Here is a 22,698-nt window from a genome sequence, read left to right as displayed (position 1 = left end):
ATTTTATTTATCAGAAAGATACAGATTTATAGAAGGATAGAACATATTGAATCCAAGTCCCTAAAAGGCAAATCATTATAAATTCAATACTGGTGTTATTTGTTAGTAAAATACAACTTGCTATCCATTAAATTATCAGATTACCCATCAAAAATGTATTTTGTAACCTGAGGAAGCACAATAACATTCATTGATGGAATGAAGTTGCTGTCCTGAATCTTTTTTCTATACTTTCAAAAAGTTATATTTCCATCCATTTTAATTCAACAGGAAAACAAGACAACATTATTTAAAATACCAGCTATGTGTCTGAACTTGTGGAAAAAGACAATACACTTTAAAATAAATGACAAAAGCAAAAGTCTACGAAGATCTGGGCTTTATTTCAGGAAGCACATTTGGTTGATCATTTGGTTTTTTTGACAACTTAATTTTTTCATCAGTTTTAGTTCATCTACCTTATACAAACATGGTGACAACTACTTCATATGGCATGTATATTATAGGCTATTTGGTTAACAGAGGAAAAGTACAATACAAAAAACATTTTATATACAGAAAAAAAAGACACATGGCCTTGCATATGAATGGGAACTGACATGCTCAATTCTAAATAAAAAGGCTGACTGACACTTTAACAGTACACATGTTTTGGTAAACTACAAGGAGATCATAAGGACAGAGAAAAAACGCCCGGTGAGTTGTTTGGTTTGTTCACAGAGACAATTGCAGTAGTAATTCAAAACATATCTTGGTATCGGATGTGTATCATGTGTCTAACTTTAAGACAAAACAAGGGCAACAAATAATACATTTGGACTTGATGTAGATTTTTGGCAGAAAAAAAATAGTAATTTGGTCTAAAGAGACACTGATGTTCTTTTTTGAAGTTTCAAAAATAAAACAGTGAATGATTGTCTGTGTTTACAGAGCAGTCACACTAAACTATGATCAACAACAACGTTAAGAAGGAAGACAAAAAAAAATACTTTATCAAACCTTACTCACCTCCGGACTTGGTTTATGAATCATTACAATTAAAAAGGTGCAGGGATATACACTGATTGTAGTTAAGCAAAAAGGCAAAACTGGTTAAATGATTTTGAAAGAGAAAACATTTAGCAAGGAGGCAGTTTAAAAAGTAAAAAACATGCACCTCTGTAACATTCAGAATCATTCAAGAAGTGCGAACAGAATTTTTATATAAAAAAAAAACAGAAACAGACGTTTTTTAAGTCAACATGTCTTTTGCCAAATGGAGCTCAGTTATAACAAGCAGAATGTGCTGTAAGTCTATGTACATTTTATCAAACAACATTCTAAAACTAATGTATGTTTTTGCATAAAGTTTGTCAAGCTTAATTAATCCCTCAACAACACATGAAATATAGTGGTACCGTCTGTGGCGAGACATCCACAGTGACTTTCTGTTGTTTTTCTGTAACAGTAACTGCCTTCAACACAAACATTGTTCTCACTGCTCCTACAGCATGCATTTATTGAACCTTCTGTGTGTTCAGACATTTGATGGGAAACATTAATATCTAGCAACTGTAATCAATGCAGTAAACACATTTAAGTTGTTAGCACAGGTGTAGAGGCATTTAGTAACATGCATGTGTGTGCATTTCTATATAATCTGTAATTTACTTGATGTTTGTCTTTCTAGTCATGCAACAGCATTTTATAAAATTCCCCCTTTAACACATAAAAAAAACAATGCATGAATATAAAAAAACAATAAGGCAACAACTAGGTAGTTTTGCTGGATTAAAGCATCAATTGAATGTGACCCATCGTATTAAAGAAGTAGAGTGAATGGATGCGACGACGAGTTAGTATTGGCAGGCTTATCACATTAAACTACACGTAAAGGTAGCATATAGCAGAAAGAAGTGACTCGTCCTCCAAAACAGACAAGATCAGTGCAGAAGGTCCTCTGCTTAGTCGCAGTGTCCGTCTGAACAGTCTGTTTTTCTGATGCAACACCAGCCGGCCGCCGTCTGGTTGGCACTTCCTCGTTGATCCCTCAATAAAACAGTTTGTGTTTGGGTGCCAAAGGCCACAAAGAAAAGTCTTGACTTGGCCAACAGAGAGCAGAGGATGCTCGGCCGGGATCACAGGATCTACATGGATTGTGATTTTAGCTCGTGATGAGCGGTTAAACTGCACGCTTTTTGGAATTGAGAGCTTTTGATATTGCTGATAATACTCAATGACGTTTTAGAAACTATACAAACAGTTTTTGTAAGTGCAAAGAGGAGAAGAAAACATGAAAGGGGAAGAGAACGATTATTATGATGAAGAACAAAAAGAGAATTAACGAGACACGAGAAAAAGCTCGAGTTTGAGTTCACGTGTTGTTATGCGACTACACAGAACCCCAATGTCAGTCTGTTTATGCTTTCCTCTGGCCGCCCTATGCAAAAACCTGCATGTTGCCGTGCTGAGGCGGCTGAGAGGCCTGCTGCATCTGCTGCGACTGCGGCTGCAGCTGCACCTGCTCTGGAATGTGTGTGTGGTGTGACGACGGCAGTGCATGGTGGGGGTTCCCCAGAGGGGTGGGGCTGGTGGTGACGTCAGACCAGTCCGAGTTGGAGTGTGGCGAAGAGGACGACCAAGGGTCTGGGGACTCGGGTGAGGGGGTGAGATACGGGTGCTCGCTGGGTGGGTGGGCAGAGTGACCCGGGGTGGTGCCCTCCGAGCCGGTGGTGGTGTAACTGTGTTGGGAGGGTGGAGTGGGGTACTTATCCACCGGGCTCTGCATGGGTGGATAGGAGGGCAGCGGCCGAGACTGGCCCTCAATCCCCCCGTGGCCCCCGTGGCTGACGGTGTGGGGGTGCTGCAGGGCGTGGGAGAGCCCGTGAGACATGCCCATCTGCTCAGGCATCTGGTACATCATTCCCTGGGAGCATCGGAGTCGGCCCGGCCCCTGCTGGGAGTGACCCTGGCTCTGGCTCTGCCCCTGGGACTGTGTGACCTGTACCTGGCCCTGCTGAGGCTGCTTCAGCATGGCCTGGCTTCCTCCGGGGGCCATCATCTGGAACGTGACGATGGGCGGCAGCTGCTCTCGGCTCATGGTGACGTTCATGGGAGTCAGCATGGGGCCCTGGCCGTGGTGTTGGCCCATGCCCGGGTGAGACCCCCCCATCTGGTGCGACACCAGGCCGAACATGTGGCCGCCGTAGCCGTGCTTGGTCATGCCCACCCAGCCCTGCTGCTGTCCCAGCATGTGGCTGACGGGCGGCAGCATTGGTCTGGAGGTCGGGCTGCTCAGGAGGGGAGGGGAGTTCGCCGTGGTGGAGGCGGCGCCGGAGACGTCGCCCGTGTACGAGTGCGGCGATTCCAGGGAGTCAACAGGTGACATGGTGACGGAGCTCTCTGGGAGTCCCGCTGCCTTGACGCCGTTGGCGTTCCCTCCTCCTGTACCTCCTCCACTTCCTGCTCCCACTGCAGCCCCCACACCCGGCCCCTCTCCTCCAGCGGGCTTCTTTCTTCTCTTTGCCTTCATGTCTTTTAGCTCCTTAGCTCCTCCTCCAACGCCTCCCACCTTGGCTCCACCTCCACCCCTCCTGCTCTTCTTCCCCTGCGGCCCAGGGCGCATGCCGATGAAGCTCACTCCGTTGGCGCCGCACATGACGGAGGAGTTTCCCCCTCCGCCCATGTGGTTCGGGCCATTGTGTGGACTGTGGACCAAATTGTACTGGTCCAGCAGGCGCACTATGTCGTGATGCATGCGTTCTTGAGCCGTGTCGCGGGGCAGCCGGTCAAGGTGATCGGTGATGTCACGGTTGGAGTAGTGGTCAAGGAGAACCTGAGCCGCCTCGAAGCTGCCTTCTCTGGCTGCAAGAAACAGAGGAGTCTCCTCCTGAAGGAAACACAGCAAGCAGCAAGTTATAATACACAAAAGATCTGCGGTTAGAATACATCTCTGAAAAAAGTCTGATGGGAACTTATTATGTAGACTAATTATATCTTTATATATTTATTTCATTACACTTAGCTCCAGAAACTGTATGACTTGTACTTAAGGAGTTTTGTAGTGAATGCATTTAACTTTTACCTACGTGATTTTCATCAGCACAGAAACTAAGGAACAATGGTTTGAATTATTGTAAATGAAAACACAAGAACCAACCTTATTGTCTTGCATGTCACGGTTGGCTCCGTTCTTCAAAAGCACGAGTGTAGCCTCCACATTATTAACTGCAGCTGCCCAGTGCAGAGCAGATTTGCCTAAAATGTTGAGACGGTGAGAAAAAGACAAAGAAGCACATCCATGTTAAACAGAGTGAAATGATTTCTAGCTGTTTTTTCTGTTACATTCCATTCATAAGTATTTTCCTGTGACTAATCAGAGCTCTTCCAAGTCTTAAATGTTACTGAAGCAAGCATAGCAGTGTCTTAAAGGTTTCCTACTATTAACACGTCCATTTTGCATGGACTGGACTACTAAGCTTTGTCCTGCTTACCTACGAAGATATTTCCTCATACTAATACTGCAGTGTTAATACGAGCAATATTGTAATCCAAATAACTGTGTGCATGATAGGCTGTAATTCATACACCAGACTTACAGTACAAAAATAAGACATTCCACAGGAAGAGTAAGAATATTTGACAAGTTTGCTCACCGTGGTCGTCTACAGCATTGATGTCAGCGTGGCAGTGGATCAGCTCTTCCACCATGCCCTCCACAGCTAGCCGGGCTGCCAGGACCAGTGGGGTAGTGCCGTCATTCATCCGGGCATCCAGTTCTGTTGCACGATTACGGATCAGAATCTGAGAGAAGACAAAGACACAGACACATAGAGATATGATGAAAAATACAAAACAGATGATAGAAGGGATGCAGATATCACAAGTAATTATCTGTTGACAACATTGTTTTGGCTGACCGATATCATATTCAAAGTTTATAACCGATTCTGATCAAACAGCTGTCTCACCTGGAAGACTCCCTGGGCGTCGGCCGCCACGGCAGCATGCAGAGGAGTTCTCCCCATGTTGTCGTGAGCGTTGGGATCAGCTCCGGCGTCCAGAAGTCTCTTAGCAGCATCTGCCCTGGCGTAGCGGGCAGCCAGGTGGAGCGCCGTTTCCCCCGTACGGTCAGTCTGAGCCTTGAGAGAAGCACCCTGAGCGATCAGATCTGAAATGACACTCGGCCCTGGTTCGTCTCCTCCGCTCTCCTCCTCTTCTTCTCCATGCAGGCTGCAGTCCGGGCCTCCGCCATTACGCAGCGATGCCAACATCAGCGGGGTGAAGCCATCTGAGAAAAAAAAGAAAATAACTATTGAAGGAAGTTCTTGGAAATGTATTTGATTTAGAAGTTTAGAAGTAGTTTTTTTTCTCTCACCAGGTCCCTTGACGTTTACATCAAGGTCAGCATCCAGGTCGGCCTGTGGGGGAGTCAGTGAGATGTCAGCAGCCTTGCGATGCTGCAGGGTCCACTCCCTTCGGTCAACTCCTCCATCCATAGCGATCGGCAGCAAGGGTTTGTCTTCAGTCTATAAAAAAGCAACAGAAACTTGAAACAACATTCGCCAAAAAACCTTTCCTCATGTTCCTTACCCAATTTAATTTAGACTGCTCCAATCCATCAGCTTTATTTGTGAACCCTTGTTTTTTCTCTCTCAATTCACTTACTCTTGGTTTCTTGGATGGGACATCGTCTTCCAGCCACCTCTGACTCTGACCTCCATCAATCATGGCTCCATCCTGGGTCTTGAAATTCCTGATATGCGAAAAAGACAAAAGTTTAAGCGATAGTAACATTTCCATTTCGTTCTGCTTATATTTATTCCAGGACACAGCACGCACGCTATGTTCCGGCTACGCTCTGTTTAACACTCAATCAAACAGCAGTATTGATCACTGGGAGCTGGACAGTCCAACACAGTTTTCTTCTGATGCATTTGAGCTCTTCCAGCTATTTAACGTAAAGTATGATACACAAACGATTCTCAACAGTAGCAGTAATACTTGTACACTTTGCATGCCCGCATCACCCAAATATCTACATTTCACTCTGGTATGAAATCCTACTCAGTTGCTGTAATCATATATTTTGTTTTAAAAACTCTCTAACAAAAGCTTTTGGTTTGTCTATCCACTCACTTCATGTCAAAGTCATCCTGTCCGACAGGCTCTCTCCTTTTGTCGTTCTTATTGGCCAAGAAGCCGTCAGGCAGCCAAAGGGCGCCATGTTTGTGCTTCCTCTTGGCTGCGAGCATCCCCAGCACCAGGATCAGCAGAATAATAACCACTGCCACTCCAACCAGGTACATTAGAGGCGTTGGAACTGGTGGGTCAATCGTCGGCTCACCTGGAGGATACAAAGATAAGTTTAATACCAGTAGTTTTAGCTTTCTACCTAAAATCAAACCATTAACTGTTGAATGACAGGCCTACTTACTTTTAACAGACACCAGAGGGTAAGGCAGTTCAGCCTTGATGTGTGCCGCCGCAAGGAAAGACGCAGCCTCATTGGTGTTGGAGAAACAGTCGATAGAGCTCTGGGAACATTCACGGTTATCGAGTTCCAGGTGCACCACAGATCTGTGCAGACGTGAACATTGAAAGACTGTTAATGACATGCAGTTTGTTCATTTCAAGCTTGTGAGTATTATAAGAGAGCGTTAAGGAAGAGAACTTATGTGAGCATCCCATCATAAACTATTCTTACCCAATAACCTCCCTGTCCAGCTCCCGCTTGCTTCTTCTCCTCTGTATATGTCGTCCTTGCTCCTCCCCATAGTAAGGGTAAACCATTGGCTTCTTGTTGTTATCCAGCTTCACTTGCAGGTTGGTGTGCAGCAGGGCTCCCAGGGAGCGCAAGAAACCCCTCAGGTCTCCAAGCAGCTCCTTAGGCTGCAGCCGGACCACGATGACCAGCGTGCCGTCTATCACTTTGGCCGGAGTGTCCGTGGAGCAGTCCAGGCCGTCCCAGCCACAAGCCTCCGTGTGGCAGCTCTGGTCACAGACACCGTTCCCAAAGTGGTCTGCGCAGTACCTGTCGTACCTGAAAATACACAGTACAAGGAGGGTGGGTGTTTAGTGATTCGGCTTCGAAATGTTTTGGACTTTATACGTAACTGCCACAGCAATGACAAAATAAAAATAAGGGTCACGTACTTGCAGGACGGTGGGGTCTCCTGGCACTCAAAGCTGTCAAAGAGGCACCCAGGGTTGTCACACTCCTTATCACAACGTCCATTCTTAAAGCGATCCCAGCATGCAACACCGGCGGTGCAGTTAAACCACGGCTTCTCCCAGTTGAGCGAGCAGTCGCCTCCATCCCACTGACATTCATGGTTGTTACACTGATCGTCACACACTTTATCCCCTGAATGCTGCGCACACTGCAGATAGGGGCAGGATGTGCGTGTTACATGTTTGTTCTCACAGTATGGTCCCGAGAAGTACATGGGACAGCGGCAGCTGTACTGGTACAGGTTGGACGGGTCTTTGATGCAGGTTCCTCCATTTTGGCAGTTCCATGGACATCTCTCTTCGTTCTCACAGTGTGGTCCGCTGAAGCCCGGCTGGCACTGGCAGGACAGGTGGCCAGGTGACTCCACACAGCGACCACCATTCTGGCAGCGTAGCTTTGCACAACTGTAACCCTCTATTTCGCCACAGTTGAAGCCAGTAAAGCCCTATAAAACATAACACCTTGTTTAAGTGTGATGGTAATATAGTCAATTGAAAGCAAGGCTTGGCTACACATTTGTAATGGGCCAATAAAACCTTGCAGCTGACGTTTAAAGAAACAAACTAGTATAACTAATATACATCTAGGATCTACTGCAAATCTGCTGCTGCTGTACTATACCTGAGCCATGGTGTGGCCCTCTGAAGCAAGCATGAGAATAAGAGAGGGAGCAAGAAGTTAGTGGAGAGCAAAACAAGAATTTAGTGTGAAAAGTTTGATGTTCTAGTAAGAGAGAAAAGAAAACACCAAGGTAGTAATATCAGCCACCTGTCCACTTTTAGAATCTTCACAGTTCACAGCGGGCTGTGTTAGTAATTAACTTCAAGTGACATTTGCTGTTTGATAGTCGAGTCTGGAGGGATGTGCGGTAGACAAACGACTAATGAGAATATCTTAAGAAAAAAGAGGAACTGGTATTGATTGTTTTTTTTGTGCTGATAAATTGTAACCCAATCTCTTATAGTCCTGCAAAATATGTGGAGTTTTTTTACGCACCATTATTTGTCTCTTTTTTTAGTTATTTGAAAGATTCATAAGCACAGTACTGTCAATCAAGACCTTAATTAAAAAAACTAAAAGCATTACACAGATTATAAATAAATTAGAGTACACGGAAAAACAACAACTGTAAGGCCTGTTTGCAAAGAGAAATTAATAGAAAAGGTGTTATTCAGAAGGCAAGCATAAAAGCAAAATACGATTGAAATCACTTTATCTTATGATAGCATAGAAGGAGTTGACATTGAAGAAACTTACAGGAACGCAGGAGCAGGTGTAGCCATGTACTGAGCTCATGTTCATAGAGCAGACACCACCTTTGTGGCACGGCTTGGACAGACACAGATCCACCATGGACTCACAATGACGACCTGGGAAAGAAATAACAATTAACAACTGAAGTGTTTTGCAGAATTATCCCAAAAATTGAATTATAAAAACAATTCACTAAAAAAAGCACTGATGCATGCTGTTTTCTAACATAAAAAAACAACTACATATGGTGCTGTAATGTCCCTATGAGCGGCTGATTCAAACATACCCGTGTATCCAAGGCGACAGCGGCACTGGTAGTCGTTGACCAGCTGCACACAGTCGAGGCTGCCGGGGGCGTGGCAGGGCCCAGACAGGCATTCATTGAGATCCCCCTCACAGTGTTCTCCAACGAATCCCGGAGGGCAGGAGCATGTGTAACGGCCCACGCCGTCCACACATTGTCCTCCATGAAGACAGCGGGGTTCAAAGGAGCCAGACTTGGGGGCACAGTCATCCTCGTTCACTTCACACTGGAGCCCTGCAGAGCAGAGAACAGACGTACATCACTCAAGGTATCAAAGAAAGCATTTAATCTGCTCTATGAATGTTTTATCAACCTGTGTGTGCACGTATGTGATATGCAGACTTACCATGTGTTCCAGGTGGGCAGGCGCAGGTGAAGCGGTTGATGAGGTCGATACAGGTTCCTCCATGGAGGCAGGGCCTGGAGTGGCATTCATTGACATCATACTCACAGTTCACTCCCTGGTAGCCTGGTTTACACTGGAACAAGAGACAGAGGTTAGCTGCCTGTGTGCTTTGGGAGCTGCTAGTTTAGTATTAATGGCAACCTCAAACATAAAAGCGTTAAATTCTACAAATACAAACAAAAACATACATACACAAACAGCTGAGAATGTACTTACTATGCACTCGTATGTTCCCTGATAGTCTTTGCATGTAGCTCCGTTGCGACAAGGGTTTGACTGGCACTCATCCACCATCTCGTCACAGTAGCTGCCCGTGTATCCTGGCTGGCACTGACACCGGTGAGAATTGCCCACATTCATGCACCGCCCGGCGTTCTTACACACATTTTCAACCTCCAGACCTACAGTAATTTGGTTTAGAAGACACATAAGGTGATTAAAGAATGTGAAGATATGTGCATAAGATAAGTATTAGTCCGATAAAACTTTAGGCAGGAAACATTTCATTCATTTCATACATTTTCATTGTCCGGCTACTGTGAACAACATTTAAATGGTAAGTTAGTTTAGCTACAATTCAACTTTTCTCTTGTGATGACTCATCATTACTACATAATGTGTTGTGGGGCCTCACCGGTCCTGGCGGCAAAGTCCTGGCAGGACATGTTAGGGACGTCACAGTAAAGTCCCGTCCATCCCATTGGACAGTGGCAGGTCCAGGAGGTCGATGTCTGAGAGCAGGAGCCGCCGTTGTGACAGCGCACCTGGCTGCAGAGGTTCACGAAGTTCTGCAAAAAAACAAAAAGGAGAGAGAGTTGTAGTTGGCTGTAAATGTTACACAGACAGACGGGACTACATCACATCCAGCCACCTTCTTGAGTTAGATACTTTCAGTTGGGTGCATCATCTGATATCCCGAATAATAACAACGAGGCACAAACACACGCTTCAAAAGAGCTCCAAGTTGTGTTTTTACAGAAGAGTTCCTGGCATTTTCAGCTGGGAAAAACACGCTGTGGTTGACAAACAATTTTGTGCAAAAATGTGACAAATGGTAAATTGTTTAACTTTAAAATGTTGGAACAGATTAATTGTTGGGATTATATTAAATATGTATACATTTAATTATTTCTCTGTTTTCCTATGATCACTTGGTAAAACATTAATAATGATTGGGGGGAATCATTAACAGTAATCAGTGAACATTGACAGAAAAAATATGTAGCCTATTAAATGCATAATATTTATTACTTAAAGGTAAACCGAGCAAATCCATTATTTGGGAAGATTATATCAAAAGAGTATCCCTCCAAATTATGTTCTACCCTTCAGGTAGCTTTCAGTCTTAAATAGGATGGTGACCCTTGTTATAAATGTTGAATATTAAATGATATATATATTCGATTATTATATTATAAATATAAATATTAAGTTGCTAAGAACGCATACTGCAGGACCCAACAAAGGCACGTTACCTGCAAACCCACACTGTACACTTACAGTGACACACAAACACTATACCTGGCAGTTCTGTCCATTGTATCCAACGGGGCAGGTGCAGCGGTAGGTTCCCAGGCCATCGGTGCAGGTGCCTCCATTCTTACAGGGCTGAGAGTCGCACTCATTCTGCTCGTATTCACAGAACGTCCCGTAAAAACCAGGACGGCAACGGCAAGAGAAGGCGTTGATGTCATCAATGCAAGTCCCGTTATTCAGACAGGAGCTGGAGGGAAGGAGGAAAACAAAGTCGTGACTACAGACGGTCCAGGGGGCTGAGTTTACTTTAATAAAAGAACAAACTGAATCAACAACGAAACAAAAAACCTACTTATGTCATACATCTTAATGAGATACACAATCTGCAAGCACCAATTGCTGATTCACCCTCACATGAGGCAATTATTCCAGTAGATAATTGCAGGATATGCAGTAGAAATCACCCAGGAGGAATTAAGCTTTTAGGGTTTTATGGATCATGTTTTGAATGAACAACTCACCTCTCGGTACATTCAAGGATGTTGCGTTCACACAGGATTCCATCAAAGCCTGGCCGGCACTCGCACACAAAGCTGTCGACGTAATCCCTGCAGATGGCACCGTTCCTGCAGGGCTGGCTGTCACACTCGTCTACCTCAGTCTCACAGCGCTCCCCTTCAAAACCCGGCCGGCAGTCACAGGAGAAACTCCCGACATCGTCCACGCAAGAGCCTCCATTCAGGCACGGGTCTACAGAGGGGAGAAGAGAGAGGGGGCAAAGAGGCTTTCAATTAACAAACACTTAATTTACTGAATGAACAAATCATCCCAGTTATCAATGAACAATCCACCAGCAGTCTGGCTGGAAAACTTGTGTTACACCTATTTATAACTCATTTATCTCAGGGCACTTTCTAAGCTTCTTTCCACAAGGGGCTGGGGATATCTCCAGGTTCCAATGATACCTCAAAGACTATTACAAAGTAGGCATAGTACATAAATGCAGAGGTGACGCTACCACTAGGTGCATACAGGCACTAATGAGGGGACTGAATTAGTTGAAAGTCAAACTCACTTGGCGAGCAGTCGTCGATATCCGTCTGACAGTTGTGTCCGCTGTATCCAGGTTGACATTTACACGTGTAGCTGCCCTCGCCATTAATGCAACGACCACCATTTTTGCAAGGGCTCTTTATGCATTCATCCACATCGGCAGTGCAGCGTGGACCTACACAATCGTGAATAAACAACAAAGTATTAGAACCTAATATTAGATATGACTTTGCTCTCAGCCACACTGTCAGACAGTCACATATGAATATCTCACAGATACACACATACCTTGCCAACCAGCAGGACATCGACAGGTGTAGGATGTGTAGTCTGCAGACGGGCGACAGACTCCTCCCTTCTCACATGGATGAGAGGCACAGGGAACCTGTTCCACCTCACAGTGTTTACCTATTTCCACATAGCACACATTTTAAGAATGATAAAAAAAAACAGACCAAAAAGATGACACAGTTGGCTGCTAAAAGGACATGCTTTTTGCATGCTTATAAGTGGATGTTGATATGGTGGAAGTGTGATATCACTAACCTGTGAACGGCAGGCTACATTGGCAGGAATAACTGTTGACTCCATCTATACAAATGCCTTGGTGCAGACAGGGCCCGGATGCACATTCATTTATGTTCTTTTCACAGTTCAAACCTAATGCGAGAGAAGGAGTGATTCAAATATTTTTGTTTTAAAATTCAGTGCTGTTTACTCTATTGATTGCCAAGTCTTAAAAAAATGCAGTTTTGAAATACAATAATTAGTATCATTACCTCTGAATCCAGGTTGGCACTGACAGGTGTAGCCATTATGTCGGTCCACACAGGTGCCACCATTTTGGCACGGATTCGGCTGGCACTCATCCTTTTCCTGCTCACACTTTTGTCCCACCCAGCCGGCTTCACACTCACAACGATACCTTTACACACAAAAAAAAAAAGCAAGCACGAGTTTAAAATTAGCCACTTAGTAATAATAACCACAGCAGCTGGTTTTTGGGCCAAAACTATTGCTGTGGCAGCGCGTCCTATTTCAACAGACTGTGAAGAGTTTTGCTACCGGTGGCCCAGTGTTTGTGTGTGTGTGTGTGTGTGTGTTTGTGTGTGTGTGTGTGTTTGTGTCCAGCTGTGTTGCTCTCATAGCGCATTAAAAAGCAGGCAAGAACACAGACAAGTATTGAAAACATTTCAATTCAATATCGATTAATGCATCATCTGATCCAATCCACCAGAGCACCCTTTCTGAGGATAGATTTCAGAGTAGCAGTTTGAGGTTAACGTACCCGTGTTGCTGTTCTATACATTCTCCGTGATCACAAGGCAAACGAGCACAGTGGTCGGTCCCAGTGAGGCACAGAGGGCCGTGGGTGCTGGGCGGACACAGGCAGTGGAACCCGTTGACCTTGTCCATGCAGGTCCCACCACTCATACACGGGTTTGAGCTACACTCGTTGATCTCCACCTCACATTTAAGTCCTATTAGAGAGCATAAAAGGGAATTCATTCTTGATTATCCTGTTGATTTCAGTAACAGCACCCATATATATTAGCTGGCAGTGCTACAATAATACGTTTTTTTTTACCTTGCCTCAGTTCTGAAACATTTTATAATGTTATCACATTGTCCACATTAACATACCTGTATATCCTGGGGAGCACACGCATTTGTACTCGTTAATGCCATCATGGCACTCTCCGTACTCACAGGGGTTGCTAGCACAGTCGTCATCATTGATCTCACAGTTCAACCCTGAGTAGAAAAATAAATAAATTCATACAGGGCAACAATAGCCAGGTTATGTGCTTTATCATTTTATTTGACTGTGTGTTTGCTCAGATTTAAAAGTAGCACACCAAACGCCCTGTCTTTTCGTTTTTGGTTGACATGATTAAAGGGTTGCATAGGAAGTGAAGCAGATCAGGTGGCTGTTACAAAATGGGACAGCTAACTCATTTACCACCAGGGGGAGTAAGACTCCATAAATATGTAGTTCCGCAAGAAGTGAGAAATGTTTAAGCTTTAATACAGCGGAGGCCCACTGCAACTCTAGACTATGACATAGTTATAAAACTATTAAAAATAACATTCGGGGGAAAGTGGGAGAGAACAAAAGAGAGCAAAGGATGAGAAACAGAAAGACAAAAGAGACACAAAGAGAAAACTAGACAGAGAGAGGTAAAATTAGAAGAGGGGAAGTGAGGGCATGAAACCAGAAAGTGAGACCCGACAGGGTGACCTGAGGGCAGTTTTGGTTATGTGAGGACAGTGCAGACTGCAGTACCAGGTCTCAGGGTGGTACAACGTACTGAACTAAACCTATTAATCCACAGAGCAACGTGGGGTAGCACCGCTCAACCCAGACTTGTGACTGCTATACACACACAAGTGCTCGTTAATACATCAAAAGCTACACAGGAAGCTCTAGGCGTGGGGGGGGGGCCTTACATTTAAATCATGCTCTCGAGTCATACAAATAAGATCATGAGCTAATTTATCCTTCAGTCAAAAAGTGCCGGAGGGACTAGAACTCATACAATGAATTGTGTTTATAGTTCAGTCTGTATGGTCACTATGGCAACCAGATGTCACAATATCGTAAAATACAAAGAGGGTACTGGCTTGTCTGGTGAGAGACTGATGAGAAAGCAGATTAACCATCATTAAATCAATGATCAAAGGTGCCCCCAAACATTTACTCATCGTTCTCCAACAGCAAAATGTACATACCATATGTCAAATGACACTTTTCCTTTGAAGAATAAATTAGAATGAACTCAGGCAATGATTTTTGTAGCACACCAAGCACCTACCTGTGGTTCCTGGTGGGCAGTTACACTGGTAGGCATTGACCAGGTCAATGCAGCGTCCTCGGTTCTGACATGGGTTGCTGTGGCACTCCTGGACCTGGATATTGCAGATGGAGCCTGTGTATCCAGGTTGGCACTCGCAGGAGAAGGTGACGATGCCGTCTTTACACTCACCGTGGTGGCATGGCTTTGGATCGCAGTCATTGATGTTGTCCTCGCAAAGTAGACCAATGAAGCCTGCGGAAGAACATTTTATAAAAACGATTGCGTCATGTATCAAGTGACTACTTCTGGGTTAAAAGGATATGGGGTTCAAAGTGATGCATTCTACCATTTCCTGTTTTATAGCACAATAGCAGAGCAGGCCATACAGACGTAACATGTGTTTGTTCCCTTTTACCTTCAGCACATTCACAATCATATCCGTTGGGTCGGTCGGTACACTTGGCCCCATTTAAACAGGGTGTGCTGGAACACTCATCTATGTCTATCTGGCACATTTCACCGCTGAAGCCTGAAAACAGAACAACATGATGAATTTAGTAACAAACGAATAGGTTAAAAGAAGTACTTCAACTATAATAATCCAACTCATTTTTACTTTGAGTGGGTGGAAATGTGAAAAGTACATGACCATAGCTACATGTGTACCAACCTGCTGGGCATTCGCAGACAAAGCGGCTGACCTGGTCCAGACATTTACCCTGGTTCAGACAGGGCGAGCTGAGGCACTCATTCACCTCTATCTCACAATGAGTCCCCTCAAATCCTGCGTGCATGACAAAAAAAAATTTTTTTTTAGGATTTGGCTATGGACTTTTTAAATCCCATTCCTTTGTAGTTTACCTAATGGTGTCAGCCGCCTCAGCAGACTGCTATCAACTCTACCAAGGAAGTCATGTTTTGCTCCTTATTTTGTATTTATAAGCAGGATATCCCAAAAGAATAGTAACATATTTGAATGAGATTAGAAAAGGTAGGCCAAGGGCCAAGGAATAAGAGACAATTTTGTGTAGATCCGAATACAGGTTTGCATATTTTTCAACATTTGACAACAATATCTCTCATGAATTCACTACAATTTTTGGATTATACATTGTGGCACATGTATCATAATAGTGTTTATAACTCTGGATCTTTCAGATTTAGAAAAAACATTTGAACCATTGAAAAAACAATCTAGATGATTGGTGGCGTCATGTTCTCTCTGAGTGCTTTCTAGCTTTTCAAATCCTTTCCTTTCAAATGCTGCACTTCTTCGAGGCTTATTTGGAACAATAATGTCTGATAAAACTGATTAAAGTGTTTCTAGAGAAATGTACCAGGCATGCAGATGCAGGTGTAGTCCCCAATACGATCCAGACAGGTGCCATCGTTCTGGCAGGGGCTCGAAGCACACTCGTTGACATCTTGTTCACATCGAGGCCCAGCATAACCCCTCACACAGTTACACGTGAAGGAGCCATCGGTGTTCACACATTGACCACCGTGCTCGCAAGGGTTGGTACCTATTGATGAAGAGGAATTAGGCATGATTGAAAGCAGAACAGGCTGGCGGAGAGATACATTTTATGTGTGGCTAGAACTTTCTCTTTCTCACCAATGCTGCATTCGTCCCTGTCGATGTTGCAGGTGCTGCCTACATATCCAGGTGCACAGTTACAGTTAAACATGCCATTGATGGGATTGGTGTCGCACTGAGAACCCTCTCTGCAGGGGTTACTGATACAGGCGTCGTCTCTATGGCAGAGCAAGCCTGAAAAAGAACATTGTGTTGACAAGGAATGAGTTAACTAGACAAGGTAGTGAGTTCCAGAGTTAATTAATCCCCAACATTTCAACTAATGCAGTCTCGCTGAAATTAGTATTGAGAATATTGGGAGCAAAATGCAGCCACATGGTTCATACAAGCTAAAGCACCATTTGTTCTGCATTCATTCACTTATGTCTTTTTCTCTTTCTCCTCATAACCTTTCTTGGCGTCTACTGGCAATTTGAGAACTACTTATTTTACAAGATTCAATGGCCAATTCGAAAATATCACTCAAGCGACCGATGGTGTAATTTCATCCCTTTCTCAGACGGGGACAGACATGTTAAGCTATTTGAATCACAGATCCAAATGAAAAAACTTGAAATTGGGAACATATTCTCTTTTCTAATATGCAGTATTAGTTTGGAGTAAAACAAACTCAAGGCAAAATTGCTACTTGGAGAGGTTTATTTTTAGGGCAAGACTTAATCCACATCAAGAACGTGTCAATAACCAGCAGGCTGGAGATGCAAATCTATTCTGTGCTATAATTAGTGTGTTTGACTGAATGAAAAGGATCAAATGAACTGCAAAGAAAGAGCTTTAATGAATATATTGGAGCCCCGGCGTCGGCCATCAGACCTCTGGAGCTTGTCCAGAAAGCTGCAGCACGTCTGGTGTTCAATCGCCCCAAGTTCTCCCACACAACTTCCCTTCTCCGTTCTCTACACTGGCTCCCTGTAAGAGCTCGCATCCAGTTTAAGACTCTGGTGCTAGCCTACAGGGCAGTGAAAGGAACAGCTCCTTCCTATCTCCAGGCCATGGTCAAGCCCTACACCCCCGCCCGACCACTTCGCTCTGCTGCCTCGGGCGATTGAGGTCCCTGCAGCCGATCGACCCGGTCACAGCTTTTTTCTGTCCTGGCCCCTCAGTGGTGGAATGAACTCCCCACTGACGTCGCTGCCCATCTTTCGGCGCAGGCTGAAAACTCACCTCTTCAAGAAGCACTACCCTGAGCCTTCCTCGTAGCACTTATTGTATTCATATTAGTTGTTGCACTCACTGTATTCGTATCAGTTCGCTGCACTTATTGAATTCGTATTCGTTTACTGCACTTATCCTATTCGTAGTAGTTTGTAGCACTTAGTATATTCGTATTAGTCTGTTGCAATTATTGTTTGCGTAGTAATTTGCCTCTGCACTATACTTTTGCTCTGGTTTATGCTCTTAGATGCTTGTTTAAGAAAGGAGATGCACTTATGACTTCTGGTGACTAGTAGTTCTCTTGAATACCTATGTTGAATACACTTCCTGTAAGTCGCTTTGGATAAAAGCGTCTGCTAAATGACTGTAATGTAATGTAATGTAATGTAATATTGAAATGATCTGGTTAGGAAAACATTAGTTCTGGTTAGACTTGTTCCACAGAATGTGTTGCCATGTAATTCAATACTCTTTCAACGGTAAATAATCAAAACCAAAGTATAAAGTTACAAAAAATACAGTTTAACTGTTTTGACCAAAACTGATTTATTTCTCTATGTATTTAATAACTGTTTGAATTTGTATTTCTTTTTGCAGTTGTAAAAACAACACAATATCTACAATGCCACCTCGGCATTGCAAATCTAGCACAAAAAATAATTAAACACATGTTGCACTACTGGCCTACCTGTCTTTCCGTAGGGGCAGAGACAGATGAAAGAGGCAACGCGGTCGATGCATGTGGAGCCTGGGCTGCATGCCGCTGTAGCACAGTCATCGATGTTTTCAGAGCAGTCGGGTCCACTCCAGCCATTAACGCACACGCAGACATAGCTGCCAAACAGGTTGCTGCAGGTTCCTCCATTCTGGCAAGTGTTTGGCTGCAGACGACACTCGTCCACATCTTCAGTACAGTGCTGACCTGTGGAGAGAAAGCGAGGTGGACATGAAGAGGAGGACATGTAAACATATTAAGTTAAATCAATACTCCAACATAACTGAAAGCGGAACCTTATAGTTGCTTTCCGTCTTATCAAGAAAGCTCTATTATCCACAGTGGCTATTCTTAAATACCCTGCTCACATTGGCTTTGTTTTCTCAGTTTGTATTAGTGCGACATAAACTCAGACAGGCCTAAGGAAGCTGATGTACGCATGTTTGCTTTGTAAACGGAAAACTTGTGTCAGGCCCATAAGTGTGTTAGCACAGACACGCCTTGTTAGAAGCACAGGGCTCCGTAGCATGAAGAAGAAAACCAAAAAACTGATAGGAAGTATTATATCAAAACAGACAACATGGAAGGATCCAATTTACAAGAACTGTTCTGGGCACCAATATGTAAAGATAATTCATAATGATATGGCTAGAATGCCTAGAAAATGAAGACTAAGCACATAAACAATGTGCCGTTCATTTTATAAAAAAAATGTGAAAGACTTACATGACATCACAGCAAGTTGTTGTCACAAGAACATATAAACAAACAATCAAATGCACAAATTCCTTACCAGTCCACTCTGGTGGACACTGGCAGTTGTATGTATTGACTCCATCCATGCAGGTTCCTCCATTGGCACACTGATGACCAGGGCAGTCATCGATGTTGTTCTCACAGTTAGTCCCGTTGAAACCTGGCACAAACGATTGGGGAAGACATGCAGTCAAACACCTAAATTGTAGTATGATATTCTCTAGTGTAGTATTATGACATGTCCTGGTAGTGTATACAAATCAATTGTGTGTGTTTGTTGTGTCTACTTGCTAACTGTAGCAGACTGACAGTACAGTTTGGCCAACACAACACAGCCAACAGGATCAGACTGTTTGCACCTCAAACAACATAATGTAACAATATAGAAACTCAAAGCTACATTCATGGATAACTAAAAAACAGTTTCAAGTGTCACTCTTTTTCTCTTCCTTAATTCAATTGTATTCTCTTTAGCTCCCTCTCTGACCAGGCAACAAGATTGTCTGTATATTTGTTTGTGTGTGGTGGCTTAACCTTTTAAACGTTTTCTAGTTTATAGTCAGCTTTTAAAATGGGTAACACAAGGCCAGGTATTTCAAAATGTGAATCCCCCTACCTGGAAGGCAGTGGCAATAGTAGCTGGTTGCAGAGCTCTGGTAACAGGTGCCTCCATTTAGGCACGGTGAGGGTGAGCAAGGGATGTAGGAGCTTTCACAGTGTCTGCCAGTAAACCCTGGGTCACAGATACACCTGTAGCAATGACAGAGTACATTTCATTTAATTCAGTCTTCTATTTAGTAGGACATCTTACAGACCGTGGCATATTTCACATTTGGTTAATATAAACTAGATTCTCACTTGTAAGAGCCAGGGGTGTTGACGCATTGGCCTCCATTCTGGCATATAGAGGGTGTGGCAGCACATTCATTTGTGTCATTAAGGCAGCGAGGACCGGTGTATCCAGGAGGACAGGAGCATGTGAAGCTGCCAGCAGACGGAGAGCTGCACGTTCCACCGTTGCCACAGGGACTAGATAGACAGCTGTCCTCATGCTCACACTGCAGTCCTGGAAGGGGAAGGAGAAGAGCGGAGCATTAGTGATTTAGCTATTCTGTGTGTCATTTATCGATGTGTCATCCATGTCTGGGAAATGATGGCTAAGGGTTATTCAAAACACTTCATATCACATGTCGTATTTTATCCAATGATACTTAGTTGCAGAAACATCTTAATTTGTTGCTTCAATAATAAAAAATACTTTTTAATCATCTTCCGGATCCATTAATGCATCAAGAGACACATACTGACAGACAATCAATGGATGGCAGATTTGTTTTCCCATCATCAGTAAGTTCAACAGGAAATTGCTTAGATTTCTAACTTATCATTAAGAAATAAATGTTGATTACACAATGTTTTGGCGATAGAAGAATGACACCATCTTTATTTAAATAGGTTCCCTTGAAGCAATCATAATGTATTTCACCATGCAATCATCGTATTTGAATATATTTCTTGCTTTTTCCCCTGGTGGTCTGAATATTCTGCTAAATGTGTCATAGGTCGCTTTTAAGAGGTAAAATGAAATGTCGCCTAATATAGCAGGAACGTTGCCAAGTTAGCAACGCAGATCCTGTATAGTTGATAGCTGCGGGGCCCTACATCTGGATTGACACCAAGAAGTGACTTGTTCCTTGTTTCAAGGCCTAACTTTCACTTTCGCAGTATACGTTATGGGGATATAGCATAAGTCAGATATCACTCCGGAGAGGTGATTAAACAGTATCTCACCTGTCCATCCTCTGGCACACTCGCACTTGTATTTGTCAAGAGACAGCAGGGTGCAGACACCCTTGTTGGCACAGGGGTTGTTGGGGTAACACGTGGAGTTCTGGGGAGTTTGGCAGTGCGGTCCGGTGTAGCCAAGCGGGCAGGTGCAGGCGGCGCTTCCTGGCACAGGTACGCCGGCTAACATGGACACGGAGCAGTTCCCTCCATTCAGGCAGAAGCCAGGGTGACAAGGGTCTTTGTGGTGGCAGTACTCCCCCAGAAAGCCTGGTGCACACCTAGACACACACACACAAACGCAGGGAAATCAATGATGGAGCACGCAAAGGGACACAAAAGGATTTAAACCTAATCACCCCTCAATACAGACAATACAGTTGAAAGATGAGTTGTGTTTAAGTAAAAGTGTGTGTGTGTGTGTGTGTGTGTGTGTGTGTGTGTGTGTGTGTGTGTGTGTGTGTGTGTGTGTGTGTGTTTTGACAGAGAGGTAAACAAACAACACAAAAGGAGTGAGTTTCAGTCAGGTGCACAGACTGCACCACATCAGACAGCAGCATTGATACCAGAGCGTAGACACACAGATCAAAGAAACAAATGAACCAGCACAGGTAAACACTAGTGTCTAATGCACAGTATTGCCACTGCTGTAATGTGATCTAAACCAGTGGTTCTCAACCTTTTTTCAGTGATGTACCCCCTGTGAAATATTTTTTTAGCCAAGTACCCCTAACCAGCGCAAAGCATTTTTGGTTGAAAAAAAGATGGAACACACAGCGCTCTGCCATCAGTGTCTGATTTATTAAACTGTCAACACTGAAGATTGCATTGTGGCATTGAATTCAGTTCATGAACTTACACTTATATTTTATTGAATATTTATTAAATAACTATTTTGAAAGGATTTTTGAATGGATGCTAATTTTAAATATATTCTTTAAAAATCTCAAGTACCCCCTGGAGTGCCTTCACGTACCCCCAGGGGTACACGTACCCCCATTTGAGAACCACTGATCTAAACAACAGTATGTGGGGACCCACATCCATAAGTAGGAAGTATAAGCAAAATGTGTGGTTATGCATTGTTAAATTACTATTAAATGATTTTTGGACTGCTATTATGTTATGCCTTTAAAAGAAAATATGAAGCTATTTACAGTGCAAGGTACACATACATACACACACATAGATTAATGTGGCCATTAGCTAATTGACAAAAGAAGTTGGAGCATTGTGTCTTACTGAAGGACATTTTGACATGCTGTTAAGATGTGAACGGCTAACCCTACAATTACTGATATGAGGTACTCTGAACACTGAGCTGTTGCCCCATAAGCCCTGTAAGATAAAAGGGGGAAGCTGAGCTTGGTGAAAAGGGTTAAACTGGGGTCAGCAACAGAAAAGAAGAAGTCTAAATGTAGAAGGATGTGAGGTGGAGTTATCTGGAAGTTGTTGACTGAAGCCTGGCAGCAAACTAAAACACAACTAGTGTAAAGCACCAGTAGTTCTTTAGGCAATGTAAAAGATGAAGAATATTCGTGGCAAAAGATAAATAATTCCATAATGCTGACAGAAACGTGTCCACAGTAAAGCTAAATAACTTTTCTTGACATTTACAAGTTGTTCACAACGAGCTGTGAGGTGTATGACTAAAAGAAAAGCAACACTCGTGTTATGACCACATTTGGTCTGCATATCGTGTCTGTGTTTTTCCGGTGCTTATTCATCACCCCTTTTCTTTTGATTTCTCTTTTTTTCTTCTCAGCAATTAAGCCACATGTCGAGCAGTGGGGAGGATATTACAATATTACACAATTTCCATGAGGAGATCTCGTCAAAAACAAGGAGATCCTTTTCGTCACTTTCTATTCCTCTGTATTTTCTCAGTCCCTCCCACTTTCACAAGCCACTTCTCCTCTGTATGTGCGACACCATTTGGTCAGAGGTGGGGGGGGTTATTTTGTTACGTAGCGAAAATGTTATTAGTCAGGTAATTTCCTGTGTATGCTATTTTCATCTGCTGCATTGTGTGGCACATGGCTGACACGCTGTCTGGGGACTGTGGGTGACTGAGCGACCTGCTGCCTCTTACACAGGCCTCTAAACCGGCCTCACTAGAGGGGCTCAGGTAACATAATCGGAGAGATACACTACAGAGTAACTAACACACACACACACACACACAC

General features: G+C 43.7%; 1 protein-coding gene across 1 annotated transcript in view; it reads right to left on the bottom strand.

Annotated features, from left to right (window-relative positions):
• Positions 1–364: 364 nt before the first annotated feature.
• notch2 (notch receptor 2) overlaps positions 365–22,698 on the bottom strand; it is a 46,537-nt gene continuing 24,203 nt past the window's right edge. Inside the window, 34 exon segments of the mRNA XM_054602134.1 lie at positions 365–2,547; positions 2,549–3,868; positions 4,139–4,236; positions 4,635–4,782; positions 4,950–5,269; positions 5,357–5,507; positions 5,647–5,734; positions 6,118–6,325; positions 6,416–6,558; positions 6,686–7,021; positions 7,135–7,658; positions 8,471–8,583; positions 8,754–9,005; positions 9,118–9,250; positions 9,394–9,578; positions 9,812–9,965; positions 10,699–10,900; positions 11,175–11,403; positions 11,729–11,881; positions 11,995–12,114; positions 12,253–12,366; positions 12,486–12,631; positions 12,995–13,187; positions 13,351–13,461; positions 14,523–14,756; positions 14,920–15,033; positions 15,175–15,288; positions 15,842–16,027; positions 16,120–16,275; positions 17,945–18,178; positions 18,765–18,887; positions 19,344–19,477; positions 19,586–19,793; positions 20,519–20,793. Coding sequence (XP_054458109.1) covers positions 2,320–2,547; positions 2,549–3,868; positions 4,139–4,236; positions 4,635–4,782; positions 4,950–5,269; positions 5,357–5,507; positions 5,647–5,734; positions 6,118–6,325; positions 6,416–6,558; positions 6,686–7,021; positions 7,135–7,658; positions 8,471–8,583; positions 8,754–9,005; positions 9,118–9,250; positions 9,394–9,578; positions 9,812–9,965; positions 10,699–10,900; positions 11,175–11,403; positions 11,729–11,881; positions 11,995–12,114; positions 12,253–12,366; positions 12,486–12,631; positions 12,995–13,187; positions 13,351–13,461; positions 14,523–14,756; positions 14,920–15,033; positions 15,175–15,288; positions 15,842–16,027; positions 16,120–16,275; positions 17,945–18,178; positions 18,765–18,887; positions 19,344–19,477; positions 19,586–19,793; positions 20,519–20,793 — 7,447 coding nt within the window. The 3' untranslated portion in view covers positions 365–2,319.

Source organism: Anoplopoma fimbria, chromosome 8 (genome assembly GCF_027596085.1).
Source record: "Anoplopoma fimbria isolate UVic2021 breed Golden Eagle Sablefish chromosome 8, Afim_UVic_2022, whole genome shotgun sequence".
Taxonomy (NCBI): domain Eukaryota; kingdom Metazoa; phylum Chordata; class Actinopteri; order Perciformes; family Anoplopomatidae; genus Anoplopoma; species Anoplopoma fimbria.
This window is presented reverse-complemented; position numbering and strand designations above follow the sequence as displayed.